Source organism: Tasmannia lanceolata, unplaced genomic scaffold, assembly GCF_043159265.1.
Source record: "Tasmannia lanceolata isolate RefF3 unplaced genomic scaffold, GAP_Taslan_0.1 ptg000008l, whole genome shotgun sequence".
NCBI lineage: Eukaryota > Viridiplantae > Streptophyta > Magnoliopsida > Canellales > Winteraceae > Tasmannia > Tasmannia lanceolata.
The window spans coordinates 3,842,843-3,864,677 of NW_027518685.1; the positions used below are offsets into that span (position 1 = coordinate 3,842,843).

A 21,835-nucleotide genomic window follows, 5' to 3' on the forward strand; every position below is an offset into this window, starting at 1 on the left:
AATACTCCAGCCACTGAGTTCACACGCTAGTCAGTAAAGTAAGTTGCATGAAGTCAAAAAGTTTACAGTACCACATAATTTCAGAACATGTCACTACAAGGTAAAAATAATTTTGAATTATGATGACGCTCCAATCACCTCTCAAAAAATCAAATCCCCCCGTTGATCCAAGTGGGTCTCGTCAAGCCTGTGATACCAATCTTTCCTTGTCTCCCATGAAAGGAATCCAACCGAAAAGAAGAAAGAAAAAGGAAAGTAGAAGAGACTGTAAAGACTAAAAAAGCCTTTTCCTCCTCCCTCACATATAATTAATTCACACACTTCTACCTTTACTCACTTTCTCCTTCAAGAACTCTCCTCAATTCTTTCCCCTCCCAAACAAGAAAACTCCTTATAAACAGTCTTTCATCTCCCTCTTGTCTCCTTGCCAACGTTCCCAAACAACTTCAAATCTTCAAACATGGCGAGGATCGAAGGGTTGTTCATTTGTCTGTTGATCGTGATAATGGATATAGTGGCCGGAATACTCGGCATCGAAGCGGAAATAGCTCAGAACAAGGTAAATTTTAAACATTGTTACATATAGAGATTTTATATGGGATGTGAGGGTGTATTTTTCAAAAAGTACAATGGGATCCACTTCACAGGACGAGGACGATCCATACCGTTCATTTGTTGGGCCACAACATAAATAGACTGTACCCCTGAAATCATGTCCATAAGATGATCATAACCTTCCGATCTATAAAGGTTTCTATAATGTGCAGCACATCTACCGATCTCATGGTTAGGATCATCCTATGGAAATGATTTTTGGGGTTATAGCCTATTTATGTTGTGGCGCAACAAATGAACGGTTGGGATCATCGTATGAAGTCCTCCCCACTGTAACTCCGTGGGCACACCATATAAAATCTCATTGTTATATATCAACCTATATATTTGAGAATATTGCAGACCTAGGTGAAATGAAAGATGCAGTTTGAAAAATGGAATATTATAAAATAAAGTTCATATAGTATGTACATGTGGGCAAGATCCTGACCAAGTTCTTCATGGATCTCGCATTTATCGCGAGCCAACCCCAACTAGTTTGGGACAAAGGCTTAGTTGAGTTGAGTATATGTCGTTTTTTTTTTCTCATTTACAGGTTCACCATTTAAAGTTTCTGATATTTGAGTGTAAAGAGCCAAGCCCTCAAGCTTTCAAGCTAGGGTTAGCTGCAGCTGCGCTCTTAGCTTTAGCGCATGTTATTGCTAACTTGCTTGGAGGGTGTATGTGCATTTGTTCTAAAGAAGATCTGGAAAGATCGTCGGCTAATAGGCAGTTAGCTGTAGCTTGCCTCTTCCTCTCATGGTACTATCTCTAAATTTACCCTTCTTTTTTTAAAATTTTTTTGTGGAACTTAGACTCACTTGATATTTAAAAATGAGCTATGCTTCTATTGCTTAGGTAAGCCATTTTTCCTTATCTTCTCTATTATGCATGTGGCACACGTGTGTGATGATCAAGACCATTCATCTGGTGGACTGCTTCTAGCTCACTATGATGATGTTACGATCGTCCAATAAAAAATTTGTACTTAGAGAAGCACTTTTCTCATGATCACAACAAATATTGATAGGGAAATGTTATCAGCACAACCTTATTTTGATATTTGCACAAACCCAACTGTCTTTTCTTCTTTAATCGGCTCGCGAGAGCTTTCCGGGAAATCTAATAATCTTTTGACAGCTCTTTAAACACTAAAAGACAAAATGGGTTAGCGAAAATATCATAATGTGGTTGTGCCGACTCCGGCTTAATACTCTTTTGTGAGCCGTTGAAATATATAATGCTAATGAGCTGTTCGCGGACCAATCAGGATCGTATTAGCCGTTGGATTAGGGATGCTGATCATAGGTGCGATGACGAATTCGAAGTCAAGGACGTCATGCGGAATCTCGCACCACAATTTCTTATCGATTGGTGGGATTTTATGTTTCGTCCATGGGCTTTTTTGCGTTGCATATTACGTTTCTGCCACTGCTATGGCGAGAGAAGACGAGAAGGCAATTCATAGAGGTGGTGGGGCCCAGATGGGCGAAAGAGGACAACACACAGGCCTTCATCCCTAAGCTCTTCTCTTCTCTGAGCTAGCAAAATAATAAGTATCGCCTCTTTTGAAACTTATAGAGACAACCCTTGTAAAATGTCTGGATCTCCCCACCTCACCAAAGGAGTGGACGCATGTTAGCTTACTTCAATTTCGCTTACACGTTGTGTTGGGCAAACATCTAAATTAAGAAAATCTATGTAGTAAATCACACCACAATGTGATTTAAATAGATGAGCAAAGCAGGAAGGTGGCTCTAGTCCCATGTATATCATGATTGGTGTGTGGCCATATAGTCCATTATTTTTCAAAAAGTGATGTATGTATGCCCCATTCGATAGGATGATCCAAACCATTCATTTCTTGGGCCACAACGTAGATAGGTTGTGCCCCAAAAGTCATTTCCATAGGATGATCCTAACTCTTGGATCTATAGAAGTTTCCATACTGGGTCCCTCTATAGAACGGAGGATTAGGATCATCTTATGGAAATGATTTTTGGGGCACTACCTACTTACGTTATGACCCAAATGAATGGTTTGGGTCATCGACTTTCTATTTTAACAACCCTGATAATGGCGAATATTCCAATAGATTAACTTCTAATCATTTTTGTGTCTAAAAAATAGGAGTTTTTATACATGAGCAGACTCTTGCAGCCCAAAAAAAGATAGCAAGGCTAAACCGGTCATTTTTTGGGCACCTTGTAGATGGGCTGTGCCCCAAAAATGATGGCGGTTGGATGATCCTAAACCCTTGGATTTGAGGAGTTTTCATTACAATGACGTCTGAAAATGGGGACCCTAAATCTCCCCAAATCCAAGGGCTAGGTAAGCTGGGATTGAACCTCTGACCTGTAGGTTGAACTATAAGGCCTTGACCATTGAGCTAGAGGCTCAATCTCAGTCAGGAACACCTTTTGCTTGCCTTCACTGGAGTCTGGAATGATCTGGTTTCACCAATACAGAGCATATGAATACCTTCAAATAACTATCTGAGAATGAAGATGCGTAGACCAGATTGCTGCCACAACCTCCTAAGAAGTGAAAGGGTTGGGGCGGCCAGCTTATTTTCATAATCTCTTAACTTTGACTGGATGCTCACAAGGTTCGGTAGAGGCAAAAACTCTATCCCTGTCCAACACCAGATCAGTTGCCAGTTGCAATTGTATCTACAATCAAAATTCCTTTCACTATACAGTTAAATAAAGGATGAACCCAGCGAAATAAAATGATCCCACATGAATATATCACACAATCAACATTAAACTGATAAAAATCAGGGTCCTCCCCCCTTATTGCTACTACAATCTTCATATATAGATATTATAGGCTAACCCAGTACCATAGGCTTCAAAGCAGTAACTGAATAAGCCACGAATCATACAAACATTTTTACCAAAATAGTATCAAACATAGCAAGTCATAGGATATATCATAGGAAGTATCAGTGGGTGATGATCATTCTCCCTTCCAAGAATCCAAAGGCGGGGTTTCTGAATCCTTATATGTCAAAACCGTCCCTAGATATCTGTCGCCCTTAAAGGCATCAGCCGCAGCAAGGGATTCTAGTTCAGCCATATCTTCTGGAGTGAGCTTTACAGACAGGGCTGCAACGTTCTGCTTAAAGTTTTCAATCTTGGTTGTACCCGGAATTGGACAAACATCACTTCCCTGGTGCTGAACCCAAGCCAACGCAAGCTGCGAAGGGGTGCATCCCTTCCTCGTAGCAATTTCAGTAATGCGCTCAAATACACGTGCATTATGCTCTAGATTCTCACCTTGAAATCTCTCTGCATACTGCAAATTGGAATACAAACATTTTGGCAACATGAAGCAAATCATATACACAAAAACATGCATGCGTGATGTCCTGTGTGTATATATATATATAGACACACACACACAACGCACATTATATGAAATACAAAAATACAAACATTTCGGCAACATCAATGAAGCCTCCTACATTACATTGCATAACAGACCACGAAGTATTAAAACCTAATAACATTAAGCTCTATTATAGATAATGCATCATTTAGTAACACCTTTGCATCCATCCATAGACATACATACCCTTCGGCTGTCACCTTCTTCAAGATTATCAACAAATTTTGGCCCTGAAGTAAAGAAGCCCCTCCCCAGAGGGCTGTACGGAACAATCCCTATACCAAGTTCTCTGAATAGAATACACACATATTAGAACTATGATCCAAATAGTATGTTCTTCATTAACACCAAAAATTTGCTCTAAATTAGCCTCACCTGCAAGTAGGTACTATGTCTTCCTCTATATCTCTTGTCCATAAGGACCATTCCAACTGTACTGCAGTTATTGGGTGAACAGCATGTGCTCTTCTGATTGTTGAGGCAGAAGCCTCAGACAACCCTATGTATTTTATCTTTCCTTCTTCAACGAGTTTTTTGAGTTCTCCCACCTTGTGCAGAAGAGAGCAAAGAGATTAGGAAACAAATCATGCCACCATCACTAGAATCTTAGGAAAAATTGCCAAATTAAGTAGAAGAATCTGATTAGGAAAACCTTCGGCTAGGTTTCATAAATAACAGTATAGCAAGGGATTGTGGTAGCAATATTCATCCAAAGAAGTCAGCATAAATGAAATTTGAACTCATATTATGGAAGTGACCCATTAATTGTAAATATAAACAAACTACAAACAAGAGATTATGACCTTCACCACAGAAAATAAAGCTCTTGGTTGAGTAATGATGTGTTGCATAGAAAAAATTATGATCCTTAGAAACATTCATTTCTTTGGCAAAGAAGTCGGTAATATTTATTAGTGTTGACATACGAACAAAACATGGATCCAAATCATGATGCACCTACAAGCTAAACATGAAAAGTGAAGAAAACCTAATCAAGTAATTTCTCAAAGGAGATGTGGAAGGGGGCTTCGTTAACAATAAACCCTCTGCCACCTAGGAAAATGAGCATATAAGAACCTTACAGAGTGGGTTTATGACAATAATGTGTAGTTAATGCACAGAATGAAGTTGCAGATACTAATAAAAAATGAAGTTGCAGAATCCTTTTGTTTCTTCTCAATAAAGAAAACTTAAATGAAAAAATAGAATAATTACAGACATATATAAAACACAATCACATATTTACAAATGTGGCAGGGATTGTCCCACAAAAAACCCTTGCTCCTCACACCAACCTCAGCCTGCATATCCACATTCCACAATTACAGACCACAAAAAAAGGAAGCCCTAGAAAGTCTTGGAAATTGTGGAAAACTCCCCCTTGAACGCAAAGTTTCTCCTATTCTTTCTTCTCCCTCATTCCTTTCTCTTTCCCCTTCTCATCTCCCATCTTCTAATATTCCATCTCTCATCTTCTCCATTCTTATACCCTACAACTATTTTTCTCTCCTTTCTTCACTCTTCTTTGTTGGGATCATAAATTATTTCCCTTTACTTATCCTTGATCTTCTTTCCCTCTTTTATTGATTTTGATCTTTACTGGATCTCTCTTCTTGATCACGTTCTTGATTTCTTTCTTTCCTCTTGATTGCTTTCTTATTTTTTATTATATTTTCTTCTCCTTTTATCTTGGCTTAGATTGGTCCTTCTTTCCCTTGCTCTAGCTTTCTCTTTTTCCTCTCTCGGACACTTCTTGGAGCATATGATCAAGGCTAGACATCTAACACGTCATTCCTAGGTATGGAATACTTTCACTTTCATTTTCAGCAGCCTACCCATAATTTCCTACCCTTTGTACCGTCCCAACAATCCTTATATCCTTATTTTACCCAGATCAACCCTACCGTTGCCACCCACAACCCCTACTATTGACCTTCCACTCATCATATCCTCCCTCCCCCTCCCCAAAACACCCCCACAACCTCTTGTAGGCCAGAATAGTTGGATTACATAAATCTGATTATTGGGACAGATTCATAGCTGAGGACTGATTTTTATTTCATATTGATTAGTTACTTCTTATTGAGACTTATAGTATAGAACATGGTAAGAAAAATTTACTTGTTATGGACGGTTGAAATTTTCAGCCTAGAATTTCTTTAAAATGCTTAGCAAATTTTGATTTTTGATGTTATGTTTATGCTGATTTGGGAATGCATATTGTTGCTACAACTGACTCAGAACCTTTTATTTGCTTCTAAATGAGGTTTCAAATTTCGGTTTCAGTTTTGGTTGGCACGGAAACAGGAACATTTCGGCTTGGGTGGAAATTTCGGTGGAAATCTTGTAAAATCACGAAAACTTATGGAAACGTATGCAAATGATGAAATTTTAAGATGAAACTTTGAGAAATGCTAAGGGTAAGCACAAATACATACTTAGAAACTGTCACATAAGCAAGAAAGCCATCTGTAATGGCTAAATCACATCAAACACCTAGTGGTGTGTTGCCGCATGTTTATGGAAAAAGGAAATTCAATAAATAAGTGCAATGTAATGAAGTATAAGAAAGTACAATCACTAGTTTCCCATCCAAGGACCTCAACTCTCTGTAAATACCACAGAGTAACGAGATATTACTGGTCCTATGTCTATTTGCCATCACATGCATAAGATACGATTACTTTGCGGTGAAGTTCAATGATGTTGCGTACGAAATATCACTCTCTACATTAATGAAATGAAATGCAAATCCTAACGTCTTTCCATTTTTTTGTCATTCCAACTAGGGGTGTAAACGAGCAGAGCAGAGCCGAGCTTGGCCCAGCTCGGCTCGGCTCGTTAAGCTCAAAAGCTCGGCTTGGGCTCGAACCAGGCTCGCGAGCCTTACCGAGCTTGGCTTATATTAAGGGCAATGATATATTCACACCCCTCATCTTCCCTGAACAACCCTATCTAGTGTAATTTGACTACTCTTTTTACACCACGGGGGGTGGTCCAAGTAACAAATGTGGTTCCAAAAAAGAAGTGACATATTTTGCCTCCCCCTTTCACTCCATAGACAACCCTTTTAGTGTATATATTAATATAATATATATATATATATATATATATATATTTAAATATATGAAATCTTAACGAGCCGAGCCTAGCCTAGCTCGGGCTCGGCTCGATAAGCTTAACGAGCCTGGCAAGCCGGCTCGGCTCGTTAAGGATTCGAGCCGAGCTTTTACCGAGCCGAGCTCGAGCAAGCTTCCGAGCCCAAGCCAAAATTGACACCCTTAATTCCAACCATTTCGGTCGAAATTTTGGGAATTTCGACGACGGAAATAATGATGTGGAAAGAATTTAATGAGATTTTGTTTCGGTGGGAATGGAAACAAAAAACATTTCGGGGAAACTTAAAACCATAAACATAAACATTTCAGGAAAATTTAAAACCATGCTTCTAAATTCCCCAGAAGAGGAACATTTCGAGGAAATCTAAAACCATAAACAGAAATACTTCGAGAAAATTTAAAACCATGCTTCTAAATTCCCGGTAGTCCACCTGAAAGGGTTTGCAACAAAGTGGTATCAACCTAGGGTTTGCATTATCTTTCTTCCAAAAACCCCAAAGCAGGTTAAGACGTTATTTCTCCTTCAAATAGCCTACCGCACTTATAAGAGGATGCATAAGAACAGAGATCACTGAATATTTTGATCTTTACCAAGTTAAACTATATTCCTTGAAGAATAGTTCTTAACATTGCCCAAAATTACAACATTACAACCATGGAGGAAGGAAACAATTACATAACCATTATTATAACAAGCATACTCTAATCCAATTTGAAGGGTTTTGCTAACACAGGGTGCAAGAATCATTTGGTGCTTAATCACAGAGACGAGGTTTTTTTCCTGCTAAATAAGAATTGAATAAATGAACCATTAAAAAAAACGAATTGAATAAATGAAGGAAAGAGGTTACATGATACAACAAACTCTGGTTTGGGGAATCCTTGTTGGGGGGGGGGGGGGGGGTGGGGGGTGTCTTAGAGATGTGCCGGGATCTGTCAAATGGGCTTTCGCCTGTCTCGTAGGGGTGACAGATTCCAATGAGGCTGAAGTGCGCACTGCCCTACAGGGTATTCAACTTCTTGCCGCTGAAGATCTTAATAAAATGATCGCGGAAGGGGAATCTAGTAATGTGATCCAGTGGCTTCTAGGAACTCAAGTCTATCCGTGGCGTTTTGCTTGATTCTTTGATGAAATTCAAGATGAGTGGGTGACTCTTGTGTTTCCTTTCATCATATTAGGAGATTGGCAAATGGTCAAGCTGATAGGCTTGATTTTTGTTTGGTATGTGTAGGAGTCTTAGAGATAAGAGTTAGGGTTTCTAGATTGCCTTGGGGAGGAGTTTTGGATGAACTCGTCAAGTGGATTTTCTACAAATACCATGCAACTAGTCCTTTTCAAATTAATGAAGAATTTTATTCAAAAAATTGTGTTTTTGGACAAGGGAGACTAACCCTTCCCCTGAAGTGGGTCAAGAGGCCGATGTTCCCTCTAAGAAGATCAATCACGTTACGAACCGAAATAGAAAAAGGGGAGAAAAGAAGAAGAGTGAAGAAAAAAAAATCAGATAAAAGAAAAGGTGAAAAAGCCACAAAAGAAAGGCGAAAGCCACAAAAGAAAGGCGTCGATGATTATCAGCATTGTGAATTCTGACAAGGTCGTCACCGGAAAATCTGTCATCTCTCTCAACCTGTCCGACGCCATCAAGAAGGTCCCCAACCAACCATCCGTGCATCAACATCCAAATCATTCCAAAAAAAAAACAAAAACAAAACAAAACAACACAAAACAATGGAGCTTTGATGAACGGCACGATGTTTTCGGTTTGAAACTGGAGCTCCCTCAACCATTGATGACGACATACGTGGTGACTAATCGCAAGATGAAGAGAAAAAGATGTGAGCAAGAAAAAAGAAGAGACGAGAGAAGAATTTTGGAAAGTCCTGCGCAAGATCTCATTTTTCACCTACTTGCCGGTGCTTAATCCACAACCTAGAGGACAAGGTTGATTTCAAGGTAGGCGGAATGTTACGTGACTAGATGAGTCCTGCTTGGCGTGAAATAAATTAGTTTAGATTTTGAAGTTTGCTTTCTTAGTTGTTTGGCATGGGTAGGATTCTTTAGGGCTGTCAATGGATCCAGAGAATCCGATGGACCATCTGAATCTGAACTTAAATGGCCAGGATCGGGACACATTACTAGGATCCATGGACAAATTTTGGGACCCTATCATAGGATCCAGAAAACCAATGAAAGCCTGCGGGACAATCCTAAATCCGATTTTATTAGACTAACTTTACAAAAACACCCTCTATTTTTTATAACGTTAGGTATTATTTTATGAGTATTTTGGTAAAAATAAGTCATATGCCATTTTTAGAACGATTCCTAGTTTTAGTATTTTTTCATTCATATCTCTCAAGTCTCGAGTCACCCTCTTCTCTTCCTTCTCTAACCATTGACCCTAAGTCCATAGCTCATTGTTCATCCTGACAGCTATCTGTCACGTTTACAATTGCCCTCTTCTGAGACTTTTAACCGTGTAAAATGCATGTAGGACATACTAGGACACTCCAATGGAAGGTCTGATTTGAAATGGATTGTGAGCAAGACGTAGGAAGAATACTTCGAATCCGATTCGACATATAAGTTATTTGAATGGATCGTGACTAAGACATAAATGGATCTGATCCGGAGTGGATCCGTTGACAGCCCTAGGATTCTCCAAGATAAGGGTCAGGGTTTCTAGATTAGCTAGGATAGGAGTTTTAGAGGAAGTGGTCAAGGGGCTGCAAGTGGATTTTCTATTTGGTATAAATAATATGTATTTAGAAATTGTGCTTTTGAACAAGGAGGAGGCCTGACCCGTCCCTCAGAGTGGGTCAAGAGGCTGATTTTCCCTCTAAGAAGATCAATCATGTTACGAACCCATTCGGGTTAGTAACAATTTTTCTACCAACTGGAGCTCAACTAAATACCAGATTTGGGGCCAAATAACAACGCAGATAGAGAGAATAAAAGAAATGCATGATTTCTCATTTTAATTAATAAACTGGTAGAACTCCAGCCAAACCCAGCCTGCCTATCAAAAGAAAAAGGGAAAAAGAAATGACATAGAGAGAGAGAGAGAGAGTGAGAGAGTGATACCGTAACTTCAATGGGGACAGATATATCAACACGATGCTGGTAATAGAGATCAATGCAATCAATATCAAGTCTCTTCAAGCTGGCCTCGCAGCAGGCCCTAACGTAGGCGGGATCTCCTCGAATGACAGGAGTCACCCCATCAGCAGCCCAACTGATAGCAAACTTTGTAGCCAACTCCACCTTATGCCTTATCCCCTTGAGAGCCTACCCATCCACAAAAAATCAAAACCCAAATCAAATAAAGCCAAATAGAAATCAGGATAGATGTAAACATTATACAAAAGGCGAGACTCTTTTACCTTCCCGATTAGGATTTCATTGGTGAAGGGGCCATAGAAATCAGATGTGTCGAGGAAGGTGACCCCGCTCTCGACCGCGTGTTGGATGAGAGCAATCATGTCTGGTTCAGGTTTTGGTTTGCCGTAGAAGGCAGACATGCCCATGCACCCTAGCCCTTGGGCTGACACCTCTAGGCCCTGACACCCAAGCTTCATTCGCCGGACACCAGTAGCAGCAGCCATCGTGTGCATGCGCTCGGTTTTTGACAAAACCAAGTAGCAGGGGTGTACGAGTACATATATAAGGTCACTGGTGATACTTATACAAAGGGGGTGCCACTACAAATTTGCAACCAATTAATTTATAGCACTACCACCTCTTGTCATTGTCTCTTGGTCTTGGCTAGCATGTTACTTTTTCATTGTTTCGTCAACGAGTTGGGGGGGGGGGGGGGGGGGGTGGGGAGAACGTGGATGAATCATGAATGATACCAGTAATGTGGAAACATGAATCCAAGTTGGCTTTCTCATTTTTTTAATGAAGTTTTTATCCTAGAAAAATGGTCACTCCTTCTATTGAATAAGATAGGGATTGCAGGTTATGAAAACTTAAATTGATTGGAGGGTTAGGAACATCCTATGGAAATGATTATATGGGGGCAAAACCTATTTACATTGTGGCCCAAGAAATGGACGGTTTGGATCATACTATGGAGTGGGATGTACCTTACTTTTTTTAAAATTACGGATTTTTACAGCCACCCATCATATTATTTCTCATTATCACCCTACTAAAAACTAAAATAAAGGATATTTTTTATTTTTAAGAAAAAAAAAGTAGGGTTTCTTGTCCTTCTAAAAATTATAAAAATACCTCCCATGGCCAAATGACATGACCTGCTTTTGGATAAAATATCAAAGATGGGTGATGAAAACACGACAAAGGAAAGGAAAACGCACCACGGCTCTCACTGTCGGATAAAATATCAAAGATGGGTGATGAAAACACGACAAAGGAAAGGAAAACGCACAACGGCTCTCACTGTCGTTCATGTTGTGAAATGTGAGGTTTACGCCGTCTAAACGGACTTTTTGTAGGGTGTATACACGAGCAGCCTCTTGCAGCCCAATAAAAGATAGCGAGGCCCACATGAAAGGATAATCTACTGGGCAATGATATTTTCACTCCCCTGGCGTGCGCATCCGCTCCCCTTTTAACGTGATTTGACGTAAAAACAAAGCGTTAAAGTTGCCTACTGTTCACCTTATAAGGGGTGCGATGCTTAGTGCAGGGGGAGTGAAAATATCATCGCCCAATCTATTTCAGCATTTTTTTGGGGCCGTTGTAGATGGGCTGTGCCCCGAAAATGATGGTGGTTGGATGATCCTAAACCATTCTATTGGAGGAGTTTTTGTTTCACTGACATCCAGAAAAAAGGGGGCCACAAATTTTCTCATATCCAAGAGTTTAGGATCATCGATCAGCACTCAGTTAGTCAGTTTTTGGCAATGGGCCCCAATAAAAAATGGTTTAGATCATCCATTCGTGTGGGCTCCTAACACTTTTGGTGTGCCCGCATGTAGGGGTGTAAATGGATATTCGGAGATTCGATTACCGTCCGCATCCGAATCCGTTTAAAGTGAATATTATCCGAATCCGTTTAAAGTGGATATTATCCGAATCCGTTTATGAGATATCCGGCTCTTAGCGGATGCAAATCTGGTAAATGGTATATCCGATCCGTTTAACATCCGAATCCGAGAAGTAAATCCTTTTTATTTATTATTAATAGTATCATTAATATTTATTTTTAATAATGACACACTATCTTTTGTTTCTAAAAGAAAAGTGAATTTTCTTTTTAGAAAAAAAAACAAAAACAAAAACAAAAACAAAAATGGCTGAAACCCATTCCATCATATATATAAAAAAAAAGGAAAAACCCAAAAACCACTACCAACACTATCATCCATCCCCACCGCCTCCCTCTCTCTCTCTACCTTTGTTTTAAAAGGAAGAAGAGGATCTCATATATTTTAGGGTTTGAGAGTTGATTTTGTGAAGAGAATGTAGAGGTCTAGTTTTAGGATTTGAAAAATTCATTCGAGTAAGAAGGAGAAAAAAGATAAAGTGCCGCAATAAAATGTTCGAATTTACTGAATAAACGGATACGGATAATATCCGAATTCGAACAGTATCCGGCGGATACGAATTCGGTAATAGATATTAAATATCCGTCGAATCCGAATTCGGATAGTGTATACTGTAATCGAATTCGGATATAGCCATATCCGCTCCGAATTCGATCCGTTTACACCCCTACTCGCATGTGCCCTATAAAAACTGCAAACCAGTAAAATGTAGTCTTTTTCTTGGATCTCAAGAAATGTCACTAGAAGAGTCAGGGTCAGTAACACCTTTTTTCCCGGTAGGTCACCTGGGAATGAATTTCCGACCTCTAGGTTGAAGAACAAAGCCTTGACAATTGAGCTAGAGACTCAATCCCAGTTAGAAACACCTTGTGCTTGCCTTCCACTGAGGTCTTGAATGATCTTGTTTTTTTTTTAAAGTATGAATGTTCTGGTTTTGAACACCAATACTGAGCATATAAAGACCTACTAATGAGCTGAGAATGAAGATGAGCAGACCACCTCGCTACCACGACCTCGTAAGAAGAGAAGGTTGGGCCAGCTTCTTTTCATAATCTGTAACTTTGATTGGTTACTCATAAGGTTCAGTAGTAGCAAAAACTCTATTCCTGTCCAACACCAGATCAGTTCCCATTTGCAATTGATCTTGAATCAAAATTCCTTAAGCCGAAATAGCTAATTAAAATGATACCACATGGACATATCACACAATCAACATTAAACTAATACAAATCAGGGTCCTGCTCTCTTATTGCTACTACAATCTTCAAACAGAGATAATAAAGGTGAACCCAGTACCGTAGGCTTCAAAGCAATCAAACTGTATACACAACGAAGCACACAACATTTTTACCAAAAAAAGTACCCAGTACCGTAGCCTTCAAAAAAGTATCCTGATACTTCATAGGATATATCATAGGAAGTATCAGGGGTTGATGATCAATTGATCATTCTCCCTTCCATGACTCCAGAGGTGGGGTTTCTGAATCCTTATATGTCAAAGACGTCCCTGAATATCTGTCGCCCTTAAAGGCATCTGCCGAGGCAAGGGCTTCTAATTCAGCCATATCTTCTGGAGTGAGCGTTACAGAAAGAGCTGCAATGTTCTGGTTAAAGTTTTCAATCTAGGTGGTACCTGGTATCGGACAAACATCACATCCCTGGTGGTGAACCCAAGCCAATGCAAGCTGCGAAGGGGTGCATCCCTTCCTCGTAGCCATTTCAGTAATGCGCTCAAATACACGTGCATTATGCTCTAGATTCTCACCTTGAAATCTCTCTCCGTACTGCAAATTGCAATATGAACATTTCAGCAACATGAAGCAAATCGTATACGCAAAAGCATGCATGCATGATGTCTGTGTACACTCACAACACACATTACATAAAAATATTTCACTGACACCACTGAAACCTCAGGTATTACAACATTACATTGCGTAACAGACCAATAAATATTAAAACCCAGTTAAATTAAGCTTTTAATTTATTCTTTTTTTTTTTTTGAAAAGTAAAACCAAGTTACATTAAGGTCTTAAATAACACCATGATGAATGAAGTTATAAATAATGTACCAATCAGTAACCACCCTGCATGCATCCATAGACACACATACCTTTCGGTAATCATTGTCTTCAAGATTAGCAAGAAGTTTTGGCCCTGTAGTAAAGAAGCCCCTCCCTAGAGGGCTCTACGCAACAATCCCTATACCAAGTTCTCTGAATAGAATACTCACAGATTAGACCTATGATCCAAATAGTAAGTTCTTCATGAACACCAAAAATTTGCTATAAATTAGCCTCACCTGCAAGTAGGTACGATGTCTTCTTCTATATCTCTTGTCCATAAGGACCATTCCAACTGTACTGCTGTTATTGGGTGAATAGCATGTGCTCTTCTGATTGTTGATGCAGAAGCCTCAGACATCCCTATGTATTTTATCTTTCCTTCTTCAACGAGTTTTTCGCATTCTCCCATCTTATGCAGAAGAGAGCAAAAGGATTAGAAACAAATCATGCCACCATCACTAGGGAAATATAGTCAAATTAAATAGAAGAAACTGATATGAAAACCTTCTGATAGGTTTCATAATCTTATAAAAAATAGTATAGCAAGGGATCATGATTGCAATATTCATCCAAAGTAGAGCATAAACATTGATTGTTAATATAAACAAAGTACAAACAAGAGGTTATGACTATCACGGCAGAAAAGAAAGCACTTGGTTGAGTAATAATGTGATGCCCAGAGAAAATGAGCACTGATGATCCTTAGAAACAATCATTTGTTTGGCTCAGAAGTTGGTAATATTTATTAGTGTTGACATATGAACAAAACATGGATCCAATCATGCAGCAGCTCCAAGCTAAACATGTAATGTAAAGAAAACCTAATCAAGTAATTACTGTAAAGAGATCGATGGAAGGGGGCTTTGTTAACAATAAACTGTATGATGCTTAGGAAAAAACTTTACAGAGTGGATTTTATAACAATATAATATGTCTCAATAGATAAAACATATCATCCTGCTTCCTCCCCCATTCAAAACTTTTGGTTGGCCATAGTGAGAGCATGTAAAGGTGCTGCTATATGGAGATGTGTCAAATAAACTTCAGCATATACAAACACGCACCCAAAAAGATCCTAACTTCTGATATAGTCTTCGGTCGAGACCATTTGGTAATGACTTCTTAGAGGGGTCGACTTTCAACTCTCCTCCCACTACAAACACAAGATAAACTAGGGATTGTCTCTCAGATTCACACTTTTTAAGTTTAGAAACATCTTCTCTTTTTGCAACACTTCTAATACTCTTGCAACATGGATGGGATGCTCCACATACTCTCCATTTGTAAATCAGAATATCGTCTAAGCTATGATTTGGCCGACACTTCGAATTTATTGCCGACACACGTGTTGTGTCGTGTCCGACACGACACCCGTGTCCACACATGTCGACATTCCTTTAGACACTTTCAAATGTATTGCTAGAAGTGTTAGCAACTTTATATGTATGTATGTGTATGAGTATGACACTATATCTAGTTTTTTATGGGTTTCCATGTCAGATACATCATATCCGTGTCGAAACTTGGTCGAAACTCGGCACACGAATATGTGTCCACAAATCATGAGTATATGTACTTTCTATTTTAGCCGTGTCCCCGTTTCTAAAGTTTGAGAGTTTGACGTGTCCAACACCCCGTGTCCGTGTCGAAACGCGACACTCGTGTCCGTGTCCACAAATCATAGCGTCTAAGTAAACGATAACAAAATCATCCAGAAAAGATCGGGGTACTACCTTATCCTATGGGTTGTCTCTCCACCCACCATCCTTCTTCGGTACTGACACCACCAGCAATTCACAAGGAGAACAACTAGGTTGGATGACTCCTTGCTCAAGTAGTGCTTGGATCTGCTTCTTGATCTCATCATTTTCCACCACAGAATTCCAGTATAACCCAAGACTGGGTAAGGGAGAGTCAACAATCAATTGTATATCATGCTCTATGCTCCTCCCAGGCGGCAACTCTTGCACCTCCTGGAAGAGATTACCAATCCTGGGCAAAAGAGCCTCCACCATTGGCCTCTGCTTGGAATCCAGGGATTCGAGAGAGAGTTCTGTAGGCAACAATTTCGACTCCTTTGGTCGTATCATGTAATACGAACTTTTTGCAAGCATTCACCATCCACTCCGCCTAGCGTAGCAGTAATTAGCAAGGCATTTTCTTCTGGAATCTGGCTTGTGTGGATCATGAACTCCCTTCCGTCCTTCATGAATCGATACTTTCACATTCGTCTATAGTGGATCGCATCCCTATCCCAAGGGCTTCCTAGAGTCCTTATTTTACCCAAATTGACCCTACCCTACCGTTCCCACCCAGAACCCCTACCTACTTTTACCATTCATTCATCTTGTCGTCACCCCTCGGGACTTCTTATAGGTCATACTAGTTGGATTACATAGATCTGATTATTGGGACAGATTTATGGTTGAGGACTGGTTTGTATTTCATATTGATTAATTACTTCTTGTTGAGACTTATGGTATGGAATATGGTAGAGATAATTTAAATTTTATGGATGATTGAAATTTCCAATCAAGAATTTCTTTAAAATCATTACTTCATTATCTGATTTTGATTATTGATATTATATTATTATGTTTATGTTGATTTGAGAATGCATGTCGCTATGATTGAATTAGAACCTTTTATTTGCTTCTAGACGAAGTTTTAAATTTCAGTTTCGGTAGGCATGTAAACATTTCAGTTTGGGAGGAAATTTTAATGGAAATCTTGTAAAATCATGCATGCAAATGATGAAATTTAAAGATGAAACTTAGGGAAATACTAGAATAAGCACAAATACATACTTAGAAATCATCACATCGGCAAGAAAATTATCCATGATAACTTAATCGCATCGAACATCTACTGACATGCGTGGTCGCACATGTCTGGAAAAGTAAATTTAATAAAGGAGTACAATCTAATGAAGTATAAGAAAGTACAATCACTAGTCTCCCTTCCAAGGACCCCCACCCGAACAAAAAACAAAGAAAAAGAAAAAGCTCTATGTCAACACCAGTTATGAGTATTATTGGTCCCATGTCGATCTTGCATCCCATGCATAAGATACGGTTACTTTGCGGTGCAGTTTAATGATGTTGCCTACCAAATATCATTCTTTACATTTATGAAATGTATGACATAACATCTTTCCATTTTTTGCCATTCCGACCATTTTGGTTGAATTTGGGGAATTTCGATGGAAATAATGACGTGGAAGGAATTTAATGAGATTTCATTTCGATGGGGATGGAAACAGAAACATTTAGGTCGGAATTTAAAAACAGGCTTCTAAATTCTCGGTAGTCAACCTGCAAATGTTTGCATCAAAGTGGTATCAGCCTAGGGAATGCATTTTCTTCCAAAAACACCAAAGTAGGTGAAGACATTATTTTTCCTTCAAATGGCCTACCACACTTATATAAAAGAGTGCATAAGAACAGAGATAACTGATTACTTTGATCTTTACCAAAGTAAACAAAATTCGTTGAAGAATAGTACGTAACATTGCCCCAAATGACAACATTACATTCGTGGAGGTAGGCAGCTAGTACACAACCATTATTATAACTAGCAGGATCTAATTCAAGTCCAAGGGTTTTGCTAACACAGGGTGCAAGAATCTTTCGGTGCTTAATCGGAGAAGCAGGGCTTTTTTTCCTGCTGAATAAGAATTGAATAAATGAAAGAAAGAGGCTACACAATACTACAAACTACATAATGAGGGAGCCATCAAAGAAATGAAACCCCACCCAAGCAAGAAGAGGAAAAAAATTCAGAAAGAAAAAGTAGTTGTTTGCTGGCATTGACTGATTAAAAACAGAGGTTGATGAACCAAAATATCACTATTCATTCACTTAAATTGTTTTTCTACGAGTTTAACTCCACAAAATAACATGCTTTATGAAGAGTCAACAATGGTTTGGGCATATCCAACATAGGCCTTTGGATGCTACAAGGGGAAGAAGTGACTCGTGCCAAGTTGATGGAGTAAAAAGAGGTAGAGGCAGACCAAAAACAACTTGGGTAGAAACAGTGAGGAAAGACTTGAGGGCTAGAAATATAACAGATAACATGACCTTGGATAGGATAGAAAGGAAGAAAATGATCCATGTAGACGAACCCAACTAGTGTCAGGTATAGACTTAGTCATTTTGAGTCGGGTAGATCTTTTCACCTTCGTCATGAAAATTTTCTAAAGGATTCATTAGCCAACCCCAACTAGTTTGGTACAAAGGCTTAGTTGAGTTGAGTTGTATGAAAAGAGTCAACAATAAATTTAGTGCAGAAGAAAAACGCAGAAACAGAGAAGAAAAGAAATGAATGAATTTTCATTTTCATTAATAAACTGGTAGAACCCTAGCAGAACCCAGCTCACCTATCATAAAAAGGTAAAAAATGAAATGGGTGAGAGAGAGAGAGATAGAGAAATACCGTAACTTCGATGGGGACAGTAGTATCAACACGATGCTGATAATAAAGATCAATGCAATCAATATCAAGTCTCTTTAAACTAGCCTCGCAAGCAGCCCTAACGTAGGGCGGATCGCCACGCACGACCAAAGTCACGCCGTCGGCAGCCCAACTGATAGCAAACTTAGTAGCCAACTCCACCTTATCCCTTATCCCCTTGAGAGCCTACCCATCAACAAAAATCACAACCCCAACTCAAATAAGGCCAAATAAAAATCAGGATGGATGGAAACATGATACAAAAGGAGAGACTCTTTTACCTTCCCGGTGAGGGTTTCGTTGGTGAAGGGGCCAAAGAAGTCGGAGGTGTCAAGGAAGGTGACCCCGCTCTCGACTGCGTGTCGGATGAGAGCGATCATGTCTGGCTCGGGTTTGGGTGTGCCATAGAAGGCAGACATGCCCATGCACCCTAGCTCTTGGGCTGACACTTCCAGGCCCTCAGACCCAAGCTTCATCCTCCCAACACCCGTAGTAGCCATGCGCTTGGTTTTGTCCAACACCAAGTAGTAGGGGAAAGTGGAGAAGAGAGAATATGAATGAGTGTGTATAAGCTCTCTGGGGCTGCCACTACAAATCTGAAACCGGTATAATATTGCTTTTCAACTAAAGTAGTTATGTCGGTGGAAAAGTGGAGGGTTACAACAGAATTCCTAAATGGGTATCATGGGATCCTCTGTCTTTCATTTGAATTGATTCTTTTGTCACATTATGAGATTTAGGACCATTGAATGAAAACAAATCTCACCACTACCACCTTGGCTCGGCCCTTTAGTTGTTGTAGGTTACAAAACTACCACCATTGCCGGCAAAATCACCCTATCTATTGAAGGCATTTAGCAGAATAGAGTCAAGATGGTAATAGACAATAAGCGTATAAGATAATCATTGTACATGGTAGAAAATAACTATTAGAAAATGGTGACAACTAAAGGTCGTCCCTGTTGGAGAAATTTGGGGTTAAGAAGACCAGTTAACCAATCTAATAAGAAATTACCTTTGACAATCTTGTAAGTAATCCGTAGATCCGTAAATGAGTGGTAGAGGCACTTTACCGATTTAACGGTACCCCTAGATAGATTATCGCCTCCACCACAATCGGTAAACCTATCTCAAGGATACAAAACCACTTTCTTTGTCATTGATGTTGTGCACGCACTCAGACCCAGAGAACACAATTGATCCCAATGATTTGCCCACTTAAAAAACTCTTACAAAGTATTAGAAACTAGGGAAAAACTAAGTATTTATAAAGAGAAGTCCAGAAGAGAGGAAGAGTGCAAAGAGAGCCTTTTTGTGCATGTGCCAAGAGAGAGAGAAAAAAGGTCTCACGTAGACACCTTTTTTTTTCCTTCTCCCAACCCTAAAGTCTCTTTTCCATGCAAACTATTTGCAACAATGAAAAAAATATTAAAGAATGAGTAAAGGTTAATAAACAATTGAAGTGCAAAACGTATGAAATTCTCAAAAAATAATTGCATGAAGCTTTTAGATGCTTGCTTTTTCAAAACTTTTTACAATAAGCAATAAAATAAAGGGACACGATGAGGTATTGCAAACTTTGAAATTTTGATTCAAAAAGTGAGAAGGCAGATAAAGATATATTTAGGGCGATGAATTTTTTGCGCCCCCCCCCCCCCCCCCCCCCCCCGCGGATAATGCGGCGTTAAAGTCTGCCACAATTCACTTTAAAAGGGGGCGCATGATCCTACACGGGGCAAAAAAATCATCTACCTAATATCTAACATTTCCAAGATAAATTATCTTGTAGTAACTCACAATCACAACCAGAAGAGTTTTACAATACAGATGAAGGCAGAGAAAAGGTTTCACAAAGTGCATGTACGATATAGTTTTGGTTGAAGACGGTTTCAAAGACAGTTTCTTTTGCTTTGGGAGCTCCAAGTGTAGATCAAAACGATAACCATGATAGAAGACATGAAATCCCTCCACAAGAATAAAATTTGTGAGTTGGTGAAACTACACAAGGGAAGGCTATATGGTGCAAATGGTTTTTGTATACAAAAAAAAAAGGAATCAATATTTGAGAAGGTGAAGAGTGCAAGGCTCAACTAGTAGCAAAAGGGTACTCACATGAGTGAGTTGCTTGGCAATGCAAAGATATGGTCTACTGGATGCCCACCACCAATCCACCATTAAAAGAAGGGAGTGTGGATATCATATATTAGAATTCCCCAATTTTGCAGACTCATTATAATGACCTCTCTTCCAATTGATAAGCTTCTAGACATTTTTTATGCAACATTTTCTAGACAAGATAAAATGACTGAGTGCCCTAATAAATGAAAATAGAATGCTTATTAGCTCTTATTTTTTATCTTACATGCGCTTGCAGCCCAAAACGGAGAGTGAGGCCCATATGACAAAAAAAAAAGGATAGAGAGGCCCGCATTTTTTAACCCGGAATTTATCTAGGAACCCCGGTGGCACATGAATTATTATTGATAGAAATAAATGAAGTACTAGAGGAGGAAATTCCCCTTACCTCTAAAATCCAACCGAAATACTAAAGAAATCCACAACACAATCACATATAAAATACTAATCTAACTTGAACATAAGGAATACAGTTCACATCTAACAGCCCCTCTCGGGGCATTGAGCCTCTAGCTCATGGTTAAAAAGGCTTTGTTCCACAACCAAGAGGTTGGAAGTTCAATACCAACTTACCTACCAAAAAAGCAGCTCCTCTCGTGTCTCTTCGGAGATCCAACCAGTTCCAAAAAGCTTCATAAGTATGGTAGAACAAGCATGATAAGCCAACGAATTTGCAGCACATAGAGAAGCTCACAAGAATGTATGATCTCTACATTTATTATTTTCGACTGTAGTAAATAGGTCGTGCCCAAAAAATGAGGGAGGTTTGGATTATCCTAAACCCTCTGAGTGATGGATTTTTTTATATCAGGGACATTAAAAAATAGGGGCCACAAATCTCCTCATATCCAAGGGCTTAGGAACATCCAACATCCCTAATTTATTGGGCATAGCTTGTCAACAATGGGGCCCAAGGAATGGTTTAGATCAGCTATTCATGAAGGCCCTTCTGTCCCTTCTGTGCTGCACGTACCGGCACTGCACTCGCACGCACCGTATAAAAACAACTATGTGCTGTCTTTCTCTTGCATCGCAAGCAATGCCACTAGGCGGGTG

At 39.4% G+C, this 21,835-nt stretch overlaps 3 protein-coding genes across 3 annotated transcripts; 1 reads left to right on the forward strand and 2 right to left on the reverse strand.

Moving 5' to 3' along the window:
* The first annotated feature begins 202 nt into the window (after nt 1–202).
* LOC143882565 (protein DESIGUAL 2-like) lies at nt 203–2,390 on the forward strand. Its single transcript, XM_077386034.1, has 3 exons — nt 203–559; nt 1,151–1,356; nt 1,865–2,390. Exons 1-3 carry the CDS (start codon nt 461–463, stop codon nt 2,115–2,117), a joined length of 558 nt encoding a protein of 185 aa, XP_077242149.1. The 5' UTR covers nt 203–460; the 3' UTR covers nt 2,118–2,390.
* Nucleotides 2,391–3,321: 931 nt separating this feature from the next.
* On the reverse strand, nt 3,322–10,809 carry LOC143883983 (putative aldo-keto reductase 4). Its single transcript, XM_077387324.1, has 5 exons — nt 10,491–10,809; nt 10,192–10,395; nt 4,363–4,535; nt 4,174–4,276; nt 3,322–3,894 (listed from the first exon to the last, which is right to left on the reverse strand). Exons 1-5 carry the CDS (start codon nt 10,719–10,721, stop codon nt 3,556–3,558), a joined length of 1,050 nt encoding a protein of 349 aa, XP_077243439.1. The 5' UTR covers nt 10,722–10,809; the 3' UTR covers nt 3,322–3,555.
* Nucleotides 10,810–13,323: 2,514 nt separating this feature from the next.
* Nucleotides 13,324–19,220, reverse strand: LOC143883984 (putative aldo-keto reductase 4). Its single transcript, XM_077387325.1, has 5 exons — nt 18,925–19,220; nt 18,626–18,829; nt 14,425–14,597; nt 14,236–14,338; nt 13,324–13,906 (listed from the first exon to the last, which is right to left on the reverse strand). Exons 1-4 carry the CDS (start codon nt 19,141–19,143, stop codon nt 14,311–14,313), a joined length of 624 nt encoding a protein of 207 aa, XP_077243440.1. The 5' UTR covers nt 19,144–19,220; the 3' UTR covers nt 13,324–13,906; nt 14,236–14,310.
* Nucleotides 19,221–21,835: the final 2,615 nt, after the last annotated feature.